Here is a 16,854-nt window from a genome sequence, read left to right as displayed (position 1 = left end):
TTGCCGACTAAGGTCCGTCTAGTCAAGGCTATGGTTTTTCCTGTGGTCATGTATGGATGTGAGTGTTGGACTGTGAAGAAGGCTGAACACTGAAGAATTGATGCGTTTGAACTGTGGTGTTGGAGGACTCTTGAGGGTCCCTTGGACTTCAAGGAGATCCATCCAGTCCATTCTGAAGGAGATCAACCCTGGGATTTCTTTGGAAGAAATGATGCTAAAGCTGAAGCTCCAGTACTTTGGACACCTAATGCGAAGAGTTGACTTACTGGAAAAGACTCTGATGCTGGGAGGGATTGGGGGCAGGAGGAGAAAGGGACGACCCAGGATGAGATGGCTGGATGGCATCACGGACTCGATGGATGTGAGTCTGAGTGAACTCCAAGAGATGGTGATGGACAGGGAGGCCTGGCGTGCTGTGATTCATGGGGTCGCAAGGAGTCGGACACGACTGAGCAACTGAACTGAACTGAACTGAACTGAGCATTTTACAAATTACACCTAAATCACTAAGATTATAAACAGAGGTTAAATGTAATCACCATTTGTTTTATTACCCAAAACAAGTTCCCAGAGGAGGTAGGTTTTAAACAGGGTTAAAATTATATTATTGTAGAGAGGACAGGCATATATTCTTTTTCATGACAAAGGTTTCTAATATAGGCTTGGGTTTCAGAGTCATGTTTTCCTACTCTACTATATTGCAGAGTCTCTTAAACAAACAAAAAAATTAGGTAATTACTAATTGAGTTGTTTGACATTAATGAAAGATATTCTGAAATTATTTTCAGAATATTTGCTCTTTCTCTGTTTAAAATAAAAATATTTAAGCTTTAAAACATGTAATGTGAATAGTTTAAAATATGTATAACGATATAAAATATAAAATGGTGGTTTTGAGATTAAAATATACTGACCTTGATTATGCTAAACTCTAAAACTCACTTGCTTTTGAAAATGTTTTTAAAAGTAATTTTTTAATTTTGTTTTTTTTGGCATGGGGAAAGTAACATTTCACTGGTGAACCAAAACAGTGGCATTCTACCTTGAAAAATATTTTCTTACCTACTTATGTCATAAAAATCTGTGCATAGCTTTGTAGTCTTATGGGAGAGGAAAGGTTATATGTCAATGATGAGCCTTTTGGGGAGGTATTACAATGTTTTTTATTAAAGTGGAAACCTTAGAAACCCAATATTATGTTTAATAAATGATCAAGTGGCCATGAAACTAGTAAGAGATTTGGGAAAGAAGGAGGCAAGGATAACAGAAAGTAAATTATATCTTGTTTTCACACAAAACAACTTTTGGAGGAATATGGTAAATAATCATTTTAATAATTTCATGGAGAAAAGCCAAGCCATTCTATGATATCTTGTTTTAAAATTCATATTCATTTATAGGTAAATTAATTTAGTCAATATGTTTTTAAAACTATTTTACATTTTCTACAGAAAAAAAATGAAATAGCACTTTAAGACCTTTAACTTTTAATTTTTTAGTTTTGTCTATTTCAAGTGTATAAAGGACATAGATATGGTAGATAAGATATGAGGAATGATCCTAGAAAGCTGAGTAGTAGCCCAACTTTGGGAAAAAATATTTTTATATCTCATTTCTCTCATCTGTAACTGGGGATAATAATATCTATGTCACAGTTTAATAATATGTGATATATATCAAGCATTGGAATAATACCTCACACAAATAATTATAGCATACAAGTTTTAGCTACTAAAATCATAAGTATAGTAAGTAAATATTGCAATAGAAGGAGTAAAATAACTACATCTTAGATTTCTTTAGTTTTAGTGAAAACACAATTTGTTTATCCTGGGACCATTTTTTACCTTTTTGGTAAAGGCTCAATATGGATGCATGTACTTGAGGAAGACTCCTGATAGTTCACAGGGACCGTCTTCATTAGAAGCTTAGCAAACCACCATGTCTCTCAATAGACACTCTTAATATGGAATAGTTTGTCACAATTATTTGGTAATCTCTTTCAGTGTAACTCACACAACAAAAGTGACAATATTCCTGTCACTCCTCAGAAATGTCCCAGCTCTGCGGGTTTCCATATTCAGGAGAATGAAGAAGGCCATTACGAGGTATGCCATAATTCTATGGAGATCGTGTTGGTACTGAGCAATTTACATTTTCCTAGTGTGATTTTAAATACTTTAGTTAACTTATAAATATGTTCTTTGCTGACCTTCTTTTATGGTCGTATTTTTATATTAGTATTTTTAAAACAATTTAAAATAAACTGTTAGAACGAAAGGGAAGAATAACCTTTTTCTCTTCTGGGAATTGTCGAACTATAAAATATAGTGCTCTTGTCATTGACTGTAAAGTGTTGCATTTTAACAAATTTTGGAGAAAGTAATGAGCAACTTTCTTTTTAAATGTTTTTAATTCAAATTTTTAGTTGAGCTAAAAATGCCCACATTCATTTGTTGAAAGACTGATTTGCTTCACCTGCTGTACTCAAGGAAGGCAATGATGTTTAACAAGAGGTTAAATTGGGGTTTTCATTAATCTTTTATTTTTTAATGACTTTTTCTCAGCTTGATCCTGTATTTTCCTTTATATTAGAATTAAAAATAAAAATAATCATTTTTCTTTTTTCTCTTAATGTGTTCATTGTATAATATTCTTTTATTTATTTATTTATTTATTTTTAATTTTGGGAGAGCTATTACAGTACCAATTTTTCTAGTATGGCTGAATGTACAAATCCATTAATTTTTGTTAAAAATTGTGACATGAAACACATAGCATGAAACTTACTATTTTAATCATTTTAAGTATATAGTTTAATAGTGCTAAGTATGTTCACACTGTGCAATAAAAGTTCCACATTTTTAATGAATTGTGTTTTAATCGTTGACTTTAATATTAATGCACACATATTTGTTTCACCTATTTTCTCCTATCATAGATGTAAAAGATGATGGATTGATAGATCATATGTATTGGTATAAATGTATGTGCGTACTGGTGTTTTTGTGTTTATTCTGTTTTCTCATTAAAGCTAGTTTTTTTTTTTTCCCCTCTATTCCCTTAAATGTATTGAAAATGTTTTGATTATTGTTAGTAGTACAGCGTTTTTGCCAGCTAAAGTGATATATCATTGCTAAAGCCCCAGGTATAATGTAGGTCAGAGAAACTACTTTGGTTAATAGAAATTTGATTGAACAAGCAACTTCTTTTTGGATATACCATTAACTGAGGTGGACAAAATGACATTTGGGGAAGCTTATCCCCCAATTCCTCCTGCATATATTTTTCTTTTTATTTGTGTAGATCTAACTATCTAGCAACATTCTTCTAAACTACAGAATATAGTCTTCCCATTTTACTTTTATTTTCTTTTTCTTTCTCCAAAACCTTTATCATTTGACAGGTGAGAGAAGAATTTTAATTTTTAACCTTTTGATTATTCCTTATCACTAAGTGTTATGGGTCTAGAACACAGGGATTTGTGCCATTACTCACCCTTATTTCATCCAATAATAACTCAATTACTCTATTGAAGAAATAAATGTTTCATTCATAAATGTTCATGTAAATCTTTAAAGGGCCCATTCAGATGTTTAAACCCATCAAAATCCAATTTTAAATTCCTAAGAATTATATTCATTTTTATATCATTTTCATTTCTGCAATTTTTGAGTAAAGAATCCATATCTCCCAGAGACCTCTAGGATTTCCCAAGAGGGTGAAATAGAGAAATCATTGATTGAACACTATTCTTACTTTTGTGTAGAAAATAAATGAGTTATGATTAAAATAATTTTCTATGAACCAATTTTTTTTCTTCTCTAGATATTTTATAAGTTCCAAAGCACAGGAACACAGTGTGTATAGAGTTTAATTGACTAAATTTCTAAGGAACATTGCCAAGAAAAAATGATACTCAGAATTATGATGTTGATTTATATTATGACTCCAAAAATCAAAGCTGAGAATTTATAACTAAAGGCAATTATGATATACAAAGTTGGTGCTTGCACTACGCTGTTATTTTTCTTCATATTGAATACTGAGCTAAGCTTATGTAAACATAAGTATATTCTTAATTTTCAATTTTCTAACAATTATATTTTCCCTTCTTAACCAACTTAAGTTAAAAAAGGCATATTTGCTCTTCTTATCATAATAATATTTGTGTATATCTACTCATTTTTATCATATCTACTCATTCAAGTAAAAATTTGTATCATATCTACTCATTTGTATCATATCTACTCATTGAAGTAAAAAGTAATATTTTATGTCAATTCATGTTTATTAATCTGAATGAAACTATTAAATTTATACTATGACATTAGATATAAAATAAAACCAAGGCTGATATGACTAACAAGATTTTAATCACACTTAAATTATCCCTCTTAATTTATATATAACAATTATTATGTACAGGGAGATTTTAATATCAGCTATTGGACAATTTTTATACCAAACACTATTCTAAGGATTCCATATGTATTACAAAATTTCATCTAATCTATTTCTGAATATAAAACATGCTATGATTTTATGTACCACTAGGAAAAAATGGCTATTAATTAAATGCTGCTGCTGCTGCTGCTGCTGCTGCTAAGTCGCTTCAGTCGTGTCTGACTCTGTGCGACCCCATAGACAGCAGCCCACCAGGCTCCACCATCCCTGGGATTCTCAAGGCAAGAACACTGGAGTGGGTTGCCATTTCCTTCTCCAGTGCATGAAAGTGAAAAGTGAAAGTGAAGTCGCTCAGTCGTGTCCGACTCTTAGTGACCCCATGGACTGCAGCCTACCAGGCTCCTCCGTCCATGGGATTTTCCAGGCAAGAGTACTGGAGTGGGGTGTCATTGCCTTCTCTGAATTAAATGCTAATAAATGTTAATTTATGATTTTTTAATGTGTGTCTTCCTTTATATATATATATATTGAAATACAGGAAATTTTCATATTACAATTATTAAAATATAGCTCATTTAATCCTGACAACAATCCTATTAGGTAGGTACTATTATTATTATTACCTTTTTACAGATGTGGCCACTGAGACACACAGAGCGTATGTAATTTTTCTTAAAATCACACAAATAGTTATTAGTGAAAATGGAGTAAACCAGACCAGCAAGATTTTAGAAACTTCAAGTAATTACCCTGTGATAATGTCTAAGGAAAAAAAAAGAAAATCACAGGATATTTGACTGTTAGGAACCATCACATTTATATATTCATGTTACTGAAGCATAATTTGAAGACTAGAAAGATGGAATAGCTTGCCCTGGGTCACAGAACTAGCTAGAGATAAGCACTAGAATTTGATCCAGATTTTCTGATCCTGGAGTGATCTAATAGCTAACTTCAAGCTGCATAAAATTTTTCCAAGCCAAGTGTCAAAGAAAATAGTTCCAAAATTAGATTTCAAGTAAGGTGTGGAATTTAAACTAACTGTCATGTTTAAGTTTTATCTTCTTGTCAAGCCTCTGTCATCGTAAACACAGAACATCATAATGGTTAAAATAGAGGCAAAAAAAAAAAAAGTGTACCTTCTTTTCATGCCATAAATGCATATTACCCTTGCAAAGCATCTTCGATCTATAAATTTTATTGCTATTTGCCTTTATTATACTCAATTCCCCTTTCCCAGTAAACTGCATTAAACATAAACAGATAGAGCTCTCAGTGTCTATACCCTGCAATCTGTAGGAAAATGTCTCATAGTTATTGGAATTCACACAAGACTGCATCTCAGTATGAGTAGATGCTCCCTGTCACTGTTTTTGATGCTTGAGCTAAAGTATTTTTACAAAATGGTCTAGTGTTCAGTGTATGAATTTTTGAGATAAGACTTTTTCTCTTGTAGCAAAGAAATCCAAAAATCAATGTCAGATGAAAATCTTAGCTCTAAGAGTTAGGAAGATTGGTGGAAGAGTTTTAAAATGTGTGAACTTTAGCTGCCAGACTTTGGAAATGTGGCAGCTATCACAAGTGTGAAATTCATGGGTGCAGATGGTTGATTAAGATATCCCACGATGGACCACTGCTATAAATCTATAGGCCAAGATTGGGAAAACCATCTTGATAAGGGAAATATTTTTGACCCTTTAGGTAAATTTATAACACAAGTTTTGCTGGATTCAGAAGTTTATAGAAGTTAAATATGACTGGTTTTACAAACAACCCAGTGTGTGATTTGATGGAAATATTTAAAAAACAAAACATCAAATGGAGAGTGGAGCATGTGGTAAGAGAACTACAATATATTAAATTATTACCACATCTTACATTTCACATTCATAACCTTAGGACAGTATTCCTCCAGTTCAGTTCAGTTCAGTAGCTCAGTCTGTCCAACTCTTTGCGACTGCATGAACTGCAGCACGCCAGCCTTCCTGTCCATCACCAACTCCCAGGATCCACTCAAACCCAATGTCCATTAAGTTCGTGATGCCATCCAACCATCTCATCCTCTGTCATCCCCTTCTCCTCCTGCCCTCAATCTTTCCCAGCATCAGGGTCTTTTCAAATGAGTCAGCTCTTCACATGAGGTGGCCAAAGTAGTGGAGTTTCAGCTTCAACATCAGTCTTTCCAATGAACACCCAGGGCTGATCTCCTTCAGGATGGACTGGTTGGATCTCCTTGCAGTCCAAGGGACTCTCAAGAGTCTTCTCCAACACCACAGTCCAAAAGCATCAATTCTTCAGTGCTCAGCTTTCTTTATAGTCCAACTGTCACATCCATACATGACCACTGGAAAAACCATAGCCTTGACTAGACAAACCTTTGTTGACAAAGTAACGTCTCTGCTTTTTAATATGCTATCTAGGTTGGTCATAACTTTCCTTCCAAGGAGTAAGCATCTTTTAATTTCATCACTGCAGTCACCATTTGCAGTGATTTTGGAGCCCAGAAAAATAAAGTCAGCCACTGTTTCCACTGTTTCCCCAATATTTGCCATGAAGTGATGGGACTGGATAACATGATCTTCGTTTTCTGAATGTTGAGCTTTAAGCCAACTTTTTCAGTCTCCTCTTTCTCTTCCATCAAGAGGCCCTTTAGTTCTTCTTCACTTTCTGCCATAAATGTGGTGTCATCTGCATATCTGAGGTTATTGATATTTCTCCCAGCAATCTTGATTCCATCTTGTACTTCCTCCAGCCCAGCATTTCTCATAATGTACTCTGCATATAAGTTAGATAAGCAGGGTGACAATATACAGCCTTGATTTACTCCTTTCCCTATTTGGAACCAGTCTGTTGTTCCATATCCAGTTCTAACTGTTGCTTCTTGACCTGCATACAGGTTTCTCAGCTGTCTTTATAGGCCAGCTCTCACATCCATACATGACTACTGGAAAAACCACAGTCTTGACTAGGCAGACATTTATTGACAAAGCAGTGTCTCTGCTATACTGACTAGGTCTTGCTCTTTTCTTTCCTTTCCTCTTTTTGTACTTAACACAATTAACCTTACTCAACTAACTTAATAGATTTAGACTATTAACTTAATAGTCTTAATCTAGTTAAGTAAGATTTAATAGTGAAAGTGAAGTTGCTCAGTCATGTCCGACCCTCAGCGACCCCATGGACTTCAGTCTTCCAGGCTCCTCTATCCATGGGATTTTCCAGGCAAGAGTACTGGAGTGGGTTGCCATTTCCTTCTCCAATAAGATTTAATAAGTGAGTATTCATTTTTTATTATTGTTGTTCAGTAGTGTCCTACTCTTTGAGACCCCATGGATTGAAGCATGCAAAGCTCCAAAGTCCTCCATTATATCCTGGAGTTTGCTCAAAATCATGTCCACGGAGTCTGTGATACTACCTCATCTTCTGCTGCCCTCTTCTCCTTTTGCCTTCTATCTTTCCCAGCATCAGGGTCTTTTCTATTGAGTTGGCTCTTCTCATCAGGTGGCTAAAGTGTTGGAACTTCAGCATTAGTCGTTCCAGTGAATATTCAGGGCTGATTTCCTTTAGGATTGACTAGTTTGATTTCCTTGCAGACCAAGGAACTCTAGAGTCTTATCCAACACCACAGTTCAAAAACATCAGTTCTTCGGAGCTCAGCCTCCTTTATGGTCCAACTCTCACATCTGTACATGACTGCTGGAAAAACCATAGCTTTGACTATATGGCCCTTTGTCTTCAAAGTGATGCCTTTGCTTTTTAATATGCCATCTGGTTTATCATAGCTTTCCTTCCAAGGAGTAAGCATCTTTTAAACTATGGACTGGCATTTTCCTGTTGCTGGCATATTATATAGTCGTGTTACCAAGCACATTTAGTTTCCAATAATTGTGTCTAGTACTTAGAATAAGTATTATAGTTGATATTAGCTTTTAAATGAAAATAATAGGTACCATTTAGTAATTTTTTTAAATGTTATAATATTGGTAAGTAGCAAAGAATATTGCAACTAACAGAGTTTCACTAATGGTACTAAATTCACAAGCTGGTTTACTTTTATTTCTTTGTAAGAACACCGTATCCTAAAACCCAAAAAGTAGAAAATATTTAAAGCTGTATACATGATAAATATATATATACATATGTGCATGCATGCTAAGTTGCTTCATTAGTGTCTGACTCTTTGTGACCCTGTGAACTGTTGCCTGTCAGGCTCACCTGTCCATGTGGATTCTTCAGGTAAGAATACTGGAGTAGGTTGCCATGCCCTCATCCAGGGGATCTTCCTGACCCAGAGATTTAACTCACATTACTTATGTTTCGTGCATTGGCAGGCAGATTCTTTACTACTCGTGCCACCTGGGAAGCACGTATATACACTTACATGTATACACACACACACACGAACACACATCCACACGCACATATATATGCATACATACATATACACACACTACATACATATATATTTTAAGAATGATTCTTAATAGCAAAAAAATTATATATTCAGTTACATAGAGAATTGCTTTCCAAAATGTGGTTAATTAATAAAAATGATGACAAATTATATTACACTTAGTAATATGGTAAATACTGTAATGTAATAATGTAATGCAGTAAAATAATGTAGTAAATAATGCAATATAGTAAAAAATATATTATACTCAATCACTTACTATGGGACTTTGCATATCTAACAACTGGTACAGAAAGCATGCTGGATGGCAAGTCTAGGCCACTCACTAAAGAAGGACATAGTCCCTTTTTCTTCCTTTTCTCATGAAGAATCTAAATCTGCACTGGAGCGAAGTAATAAAAAATTACACATCATGGATCACTGTTAGAGTTCAGTTTTCACATGTCCAACTGAGAAAAGTCAAAGTTTTCTACATGCCATTTCATATGAGACTGACCTTGCAAAAAATTCCTAGAAAATAATGGTATCATTACTGACCACCATTCTCAACATTATTTAGGAATCTTTGTAATGACCGGAGAATCCCATGGACAGAGGACCCTGGAGGGCTATAGCCTCTAGGGTCACAGAGTCAGACAAGATTGAAATGACTTAGCACACATGCACATAATGACTGATGGGAAACTCTGCTTTGTATGTATCCATCTTATGCAATTTATATTATATAGATTAAATTTTTCCTTACATAATTCATTAAAAATGTTTAAGCCCTCATTGGCTTCTAACTAAGCATATATAGATTTGAAACAAATTACCAAGAATTGAGGGATTTCTCTGTTAGCTCAGTTGGTAAAGAATCTGCCTGCAATGCAGGAGACCCTGGTTCAATTCCTGGGTTGGGGAGATCCGCTGGAGAAGAGATAGGCTACCTACTCCAGTATTCTTGGGTTTCCCCTTGTGGCTCAGCTAGTAAAGAATCTGCCTGCAATGTGGGAGACCTGGATTTGATCCTTGGATTGGGAAGATCCCCTGGAGAAGGGAAAGGCTAACCCACTCCATTATCCTGGCGGGCGCAAAGAGTCAGACATAACTGAGTTTCACTTTACTTCACCGAGAATTCAAATAATGTATAGTACAGTAGTATATAGACACTGTATGCATTTATCTTTAATGCCTTTGTATAATAACATTTTCTGTGAAATGTGAACTGTTTTTATTTCTCACTATTAAATTTATGCTTGAAAAAATTTAAGAGGTATTAGAGATATAGGTAAAGACAATAATATACATAAATGACCAAACCTGTACTACCTATCTGTGCATTCTAATGTGGATTGATTTAATTTTTTTAAATGAGGCCATGAATTCATCCCCTGAGAAATAGACATTCCTTCTTTTCTTGTCCACAAGCATGATACTGAGATTATTCTTCAAAGAAGAAACAAATTATTCATCTTCCCCTTGTAGGTCTTTTCTATAATCATGATGAAACCAATCCATGAGTCATAAGTTAATCCTTCCTTCTTTCCTTTCTCTTTGTTTGTCTTCCACCTTCTCTTCTTTCCTCTCTCTTTACTTCCAAAGAATTTATCTAGCAAATATAACAAAGGCACAGTTATGTTATATGCTAAGTATATCATGCTGAGCACAAGAATGTGATTCTTTGTGTCTTATACATTACAGTCTAGGGAATATATTTTTATTCAATAAGTTACCATGAATTATAAGCAATACTAAATATATTCAAGATTAAAGAAATCATGTAGCAGAAGCGATTTAAACTAGTAGATGAAAAATATACCATTAACATAATACTTGAGGGAGTCTGCCAGGTGAATGATCAGGAATAGTGTAATGTGTGGTGATGGAAAAATGAAAGTATTTCTCAAACAGTCTGCATGCGTGAAGGCCCAATGTTAGAAGACAAGAAAAGTTTGAGAAAAGTTCCACTGATTAATTCTCTTATTTTCCTGACTCCACTATTAAGATCTCATCCTGGTTTTAAATTTAGGAGGAGAGTAACTACCAAACTTCACATTCTTAATCAGTGTAGTATCAATGTACAATTTTAGTTAATAAGATCAATAATGGCTATATATTATTTTTCAGTGTATTTTCAAAATAGTTGGCTTTAAAACTGCTAGAGACTTTATTTTGAAATCAGATATGTATATTTACATATATTCTTAGAGATTTGGATTTTTTTACACAAAATTTATGTGTAATACACATACGTATACAATAGATGAATGTATATATATAATTATTATACATAATAAATCTGATGTAGGATTACATTTATATATAGGCATGTAAATCAGATTTTATATGCAATAATTAATAGCCCCTTATTATTAAAGAAAGGCCACATTTGTATATTCCAGAAGCTAACTAAATATACTTGGAACACTGTGCGTGGCCTTATACATTTTCTCCCCTGGAAATTTATGGAGACATTTTCAGCTGGGTTCCTTTTATTCCAGTAACAGGTATAAATCAGTTATCAAATTTTCCACCAGCTCAATATGTTTTTCAATTACTTAACCCTGTGTAAAGGATGAATATCACTTTCTTTTATTTTTTATTAAATACATTCTGCCAGTTCCTTCTTCACCAGAGAAGTGGGCTCGGTTTTATTCACAGGAAGAGCTGCATTTGACAGATTTGCTGATGGTGTCAGCAGCGGTCGCGGGCTTGACGGACAGCACTAAACCTTGCTGTGGCCCAGCTCCTGTTAATTAGTTGTTTGAAGACACTCTGTGTGCCGCAGGCCTGGGCGTATCGGCCAGACATCTTTGCCATTCAGGATGGCAGCTGTGATGCAGCTGTTCATGGAGAGAATGAAGTGTACAAAGAAGAGAGGGGAAGAGCCTTTCAAACAAATGACAACCATAGTAGCTTTCCACTGAAGGCGCCTGAAGATATAACAAAACAACCAAAATGTGCAATATAAAAGGTATAACTCAACATCTGTTGGATCAGAGTGGGAGTCACACATAAAATGACAATAAATGACATCAGACTGTGAGAATGAGAGAAAAATACAGCTGCCTTATAGTACATTTTAAATCAACTGAAGTTGTATGTTCTTGTGATTAATGCAGGTCACCATTTGCTTATAGGAGTAGCAGGGATACCTGGAGTTGTCAGAAGGTTCTGCATATTTCTGGATACCTATGCCTGGTACCCCCTGCCGTCCATGGGGTCGCTGAGAGTTTGACACGGCTGAGCGACTTCACTTTCACTTTCCACTTTCATGCATTGGAGAAGGAAATGGCAACCCACTCCAGTGTTCTTGCCTGGAGAATCCCAGGGACGGGGGATCCTGATGGGCTGCCATCTGTGGGGTAGCACAGAGTTGTACACGACTGAAGCAACTTAGCAGCAGCAGCATGCCTGCCAGAAATCCCCATATTTAACTTCTATAGAGTGAAAGTGAAGTCGCTCAGTCGTGTCCCACTCTTTGCGAATCCATGGACTGTAGTCTACCAGGTTCCACCGTCCATGGGATTTTCCAGGCAAGAATACTGGAGTGGATTGCCATGTTAAGTATCTCAGGATATTGAAGACATATTGAGAGGAGTAACAGTAAAACAAACATATGACAGTGGAGAATATAAATGAAAATGATAAAAAATAAGTGATAGCATCTTTTTTAGAAAAGAGTACTTTTATTGAATTAATAGTAAACAAATTTATTTGATTCACTATTGATTATGAATTGTGAAATCACTTTTCAACTAGTCTTGCAAGGACTTAGAAATCTGATAGGCAACATATCTATGTTTAGAAGTGCACATCAACTAATTACATAAATATTTTTCATAAAAATATTTCATATTATATAAACCTCATTCGTGTTGGAGAAGACTCTTGAGAGTCCCTTGGACTGCAAGGAGATACAACCAGTCCATCCTAAAGGAGATCAGTCCTGGGTGTTCACTGGAAGGACTGATGCTGAAGTTATAGACATTTCTCCAAAGAAGACATACGGATGGCTAACAAACACATGAAAAGATGCTCAACATCACTCATTATTAGAGAAATGCAAATCAAAACCACAATGAGGTACCACTTCACACCAGTCAGAATGGCTGTGATCCAAAAATCTGCAAGCAATAAATGCTGGAGAGGGTGTGGAGAAAAGGGAATTCCCACTGTTGGTGGGAATGCAAACTAGTACAGCCACTATGGAGAACAGTGTGGAGATTCCTTAAAAAATTGCAAATAGAACTACCTTATGACCCAGCAATCCCACTGCTGGGCATACACACCGAGGAAACCAGAATTGAAAGAGACACATGTACCCCAATGTTCATCGCAGCACTGTTTATAATAGGCAGGACATGGAAACAACCTAGATGTCCATCAGCAGATGAATGGATAAGAAAGCTGTGGTACATATACACAATGGAGTATTACTCAGCCGTTAAAAAGAATTCATTTGAATCAGTTCTGATGAGATGGATGAAACTGGAGCCAATTATACAGAGTGAAGTAAGCCGGAAAGAAAAACACCAATACAGTATACTAACACATATATATGGAATTTAGGAAGATGGCAATGACGACCCTGTATGCAAGACAGGAAAAAAGACACAGATGTGTATAACGGATTTTTGGACTCAGAGGGAGAGGGAGAGGGTGGGATGATTTGGGAGAATGGGAATTCTAACATATATACTATCATGTAAGAATTGAATCGCCAGTCCATGTCTGACGTAGGGTGCAGCATGCTTGGGGCTGGTGCATGGGGATGACCCAGAGAGATCTTGTGGGGAGGGAGGTGGGGGGGGGGTCATGTTTGGGAATGCATGTAAGAATTAAAGATTTTAAAATTTAAAAAAATTAAAAAAATAAAAATATACTATTATAAAAGATAATTTAAATGTAAAAAAGAAAAAAAAAAAGAAAACTCCAATACTTTGGCCACCTCATGCAAAGAGTTGACTCATTGGAAAAGACTCTGATGCCGGGAAGGGTTGGGGGCAGGAGGAGAAGGGGAAAACAGAGGATGAGATGGCTGGATGGCATAACCGACTTGATGGACATGAGTTTGAGTGAATTCCGGGAGTTGGTGATGGACAGGGAGGCCTGGCGTGCTGTGATTCATGGAGTCGAAAAGAGTCGGACACGACTGAGCGACTGAACTAAACTGAACTGAACTGAAACCTCATTCTAATTTCCATACATCCACCAAGAATAATGATTTTTGTAAAAGATGGCTAATATTTTTTAAAACAAGCTTAATTGTATGTATACATTATAGGATTTACAAATATGCTCTAAATCATGATGCAAGTTTAATAAATTATGATAATAAACGATATTTCAAACTCAAAATTAATTTTTTGATGTTTTCACTGGATTTATATATTTACATTTTATAAATATTAATATTATACTCTAGGAAGTGAAACTATTAGTTGCGGAGTCATTTCCAACTCTTTGAAGCCCCATCGACTATAGCCTGCCAGGCTCCTCTGTCCATGGGATTCTCCAGGCCAGAATACTGGAGTGTTTGCCATGCCCTCCTCCAGGGGATCTTCTTGACCTAGAGATCAAACCCACATCTCTTATGAATCCTGCATGGGCAGACAGGTTCTTTACCACTAGTGCCACCTAGGAAGCCTAAAAGGCTGTGTTGTTCAGTTGCCAAGTTTTGTACCACGCTTCGTGAGCCCATGGACTGCAGCACAACATGCTCCCCTGTCCCTCACTATCTCCTGGAGTTTGCCCAAGTTCATGTCCATTGATTTGGTGATACCATCCAAACATATCATCCTCTGTCACCCTCTTCTCCTTCTGCCTTCAATCTTCCCCAGACATAGGATCTTTGCCAAGAATCAAGAATCTAGATCTATAGGTTGTTCTTTTAGCCACTGCTCTAATGCTTCTGACAAAGATTGGATATCTGGCCAATCCACATTTGAGGTCGGTACCCAGACTCATGGAATAATCCAACATTATTTCACCTCATCATCTGTCTCTCCCAAACCCCAATCTTAGGTCAGAATATATTGATGTGTGTCTCTTGGATCATTGTCCTATTAAATGTCCCTTGTAAAAAGAATGGATAAGATGAATGAGTTTAAAAAGTTCCCCTCTCAATAACTCCTCTTTTGATTTATAGCAGGATTAATGCATAAATCTACTTAACCAAATTAAACTAAATGAATCTATTTATATTTATTTAACCTGTTCACTGGTAAAATAATTTGACTATAAAATCATATGCAAAGAAAGCTATTAATATTATTTTTCATGTAACTCATTTAGATAAACACTGGCTTAAATCATAGATGATACTATATGCTCAAATTGATTTTCCGAAGTTAAAATCAAGACTCTTGAAATTTAAGTGTTTCCATTTTTTTAAACAATATGCATATAAAACAAAAAATGTGATGTCAGAAGTGTGCCTGCGTGTGTGTATAGCTTACACGCTTGTTATCAAAAATGTAAGAATGTTTTTTTTAGGAATTCTCCCTTGCTTTTTGGACAAAAATCTTTAACGAAATATGTCTAGAATATTTTTCAAATGAATATCTATTCAAAAACAAAATCTTGAAGGGTATTTTACTGAGGTTATTTTTTATTCTGTTTATAACTGTTGCTCATTCTAATGTGTCTTTTTTGTTTGTTTGTTTGTTAAGGAGATGTTTGTGTCTTATCAGAAGTGTAATGTCTTTTTTTCCATTTCTGCTAATAATTTTTAAAAAATAAAAATAAAATAAAATTATGTCCTAGTTTCTATTTTACAAATAAGTAAAGCCTTAACTCACCAATATGTTGAAATGATTAATTACTTTGTTCTCCTTGCAGTCCAAGGAACTCTCAGAGTTTTCTCCAACACCACAGTTCAAAAGCATCAATTCTTTGGCACTCAGCTTTTTTTATATTCCTGCTCTCACATCCATACATGACTGTTGGAAAAACCATAGCTTTGACTAGATGGACCTTTGTCAGCAAAAGGATGTCTCTGCTTTTTAATATGCTTCCTAGGTTTGTCATATCTTTTCTTCCAAGGAGCAAGTGTCTTTTAATTTAATGACTCCATTCACCATCTGCAGTGATTTTGGAGCCCAAGAAAAAAAATCTGTCACTGTTTCCGTTGTTTCCCCAAATATTTGTCATGAATTGATGGGACTGGATGCCATGATCTTAGTTTTCTGAGTGTTGAGTTTTAAACAAGTTTTTTCACTCTCCTCTTTCACCTTCATCAAGAGTCTCTTTAGCTCCTCTTCACTTTCTGTCATAAGTGTGGTGTCATCTGCATATCAGAGGTTATTGATATTTCTCCCGGCAGCCTTGATTCCAGTTTGCGCTCCATTCAGTCTGGCATTTCTCAGGATGTACTCAGCATATACGTTAAATAAGCAAGGTGACAATATATAGCCTTGACATACTCCTTTCCCAAACTGGAACCAGTCAATTCTAACTGTTGCTTCTTGACCTGCATACAGGTTTCACAGGAGGCAGGTGAGGTGGTCTGGTATTCCCATCTCTTGAAGAATTTTCTACAGTGTGTGTGATCCACACAGTCAAAGGCTTTAGCTCAGTGAAGCAGAAGTAGATATTTTTATGGAATTCCCTTATTTTCTCTATGATCCAACAATTGTTGGCAATTTGATCTCTAATTCCTCTGCCTTTTCCAAATATGCTCTGTTAAGTATATGATCTAGGAAAAGGGAGGTCATAGAGCTCTATTCCTAAAAGGGCTCATTTCTTTATATGCAGATTGACTGTGTGCTCAATAAACCTGAAATTAAAAAGAATACAACAGTGGGAAATGTCATTGTTGACGTGGATTGAGAGCAGTAAGATCATGATGCTATAGATACAGGGAAAATAGAGATTATAACATCACAGGGAATGGATCTTTTTCTCTTTCATGTGCGGATCATCTAACATCTTTCATTAATTAAATAATAATTAGTAAATTTATAAGGAAATGACAACTAACTCCAGTATTCTTGCCTGGAAAATCTCATGGACGTGGCAGGTTACAGCTCATGGGGGTCACAAGACTC

At 35.5% G+C, this 16,854-nt stretch overlaps 1 protein-coding gene across 5 annotated transcripts in view; it reads left to right on the top strand.

Annotated features, from left to right (window-relative positions):
• Nucleotides 1-16,854, top strand: part of PCDH9 (protocadherin 9) — a 1,180,404-nt gene that overhangs the window by 417,153 nt on the left and 746,397 nt on the right. For 2 of the 5 annotated variants that reach the window (XM_060394519.1, XM_060394518.1), the window contains exon 3: nucleotides 2,052-2,108. The exons of 1 other annotated variant lie outside the window; for it this stretch is intronic. In XM_060394519.1, coding sequence (XP_060250502.1) covers nucleotides 2,052-2,108 — 57 coding nt within the window. Of the gene's footprint in view, nucleotides 1-2,006; nucleotides 2,109-16,854 lie in introns of all 5 variants that reach the window. 2 more of the 5 variants (XM_042255152.2, XM_042255151.2) reach the window with 1 other exon arrangement.

The sequence above is a fragment of the Ovis aries genome, chromosome 10 (assembly GCF_016772045.2).
Source record: "Ovis aries strain OAR_USU_Benz2616 breed Rambouillet chromosome 10, ARS-UI_Ramb_v3.0, whole genome shotgun sequence".
NCBI lineage: Eukaryota > Metazoa > Chordata > Mammalia > Artiodactyla > Bovidae > Ovis > Ovis aries.
The sequence above is the reverse complement of the archived record's forward strand: the minus strand, read 5'-3'. Positions and strand labels throughout refer to the sequence as shown.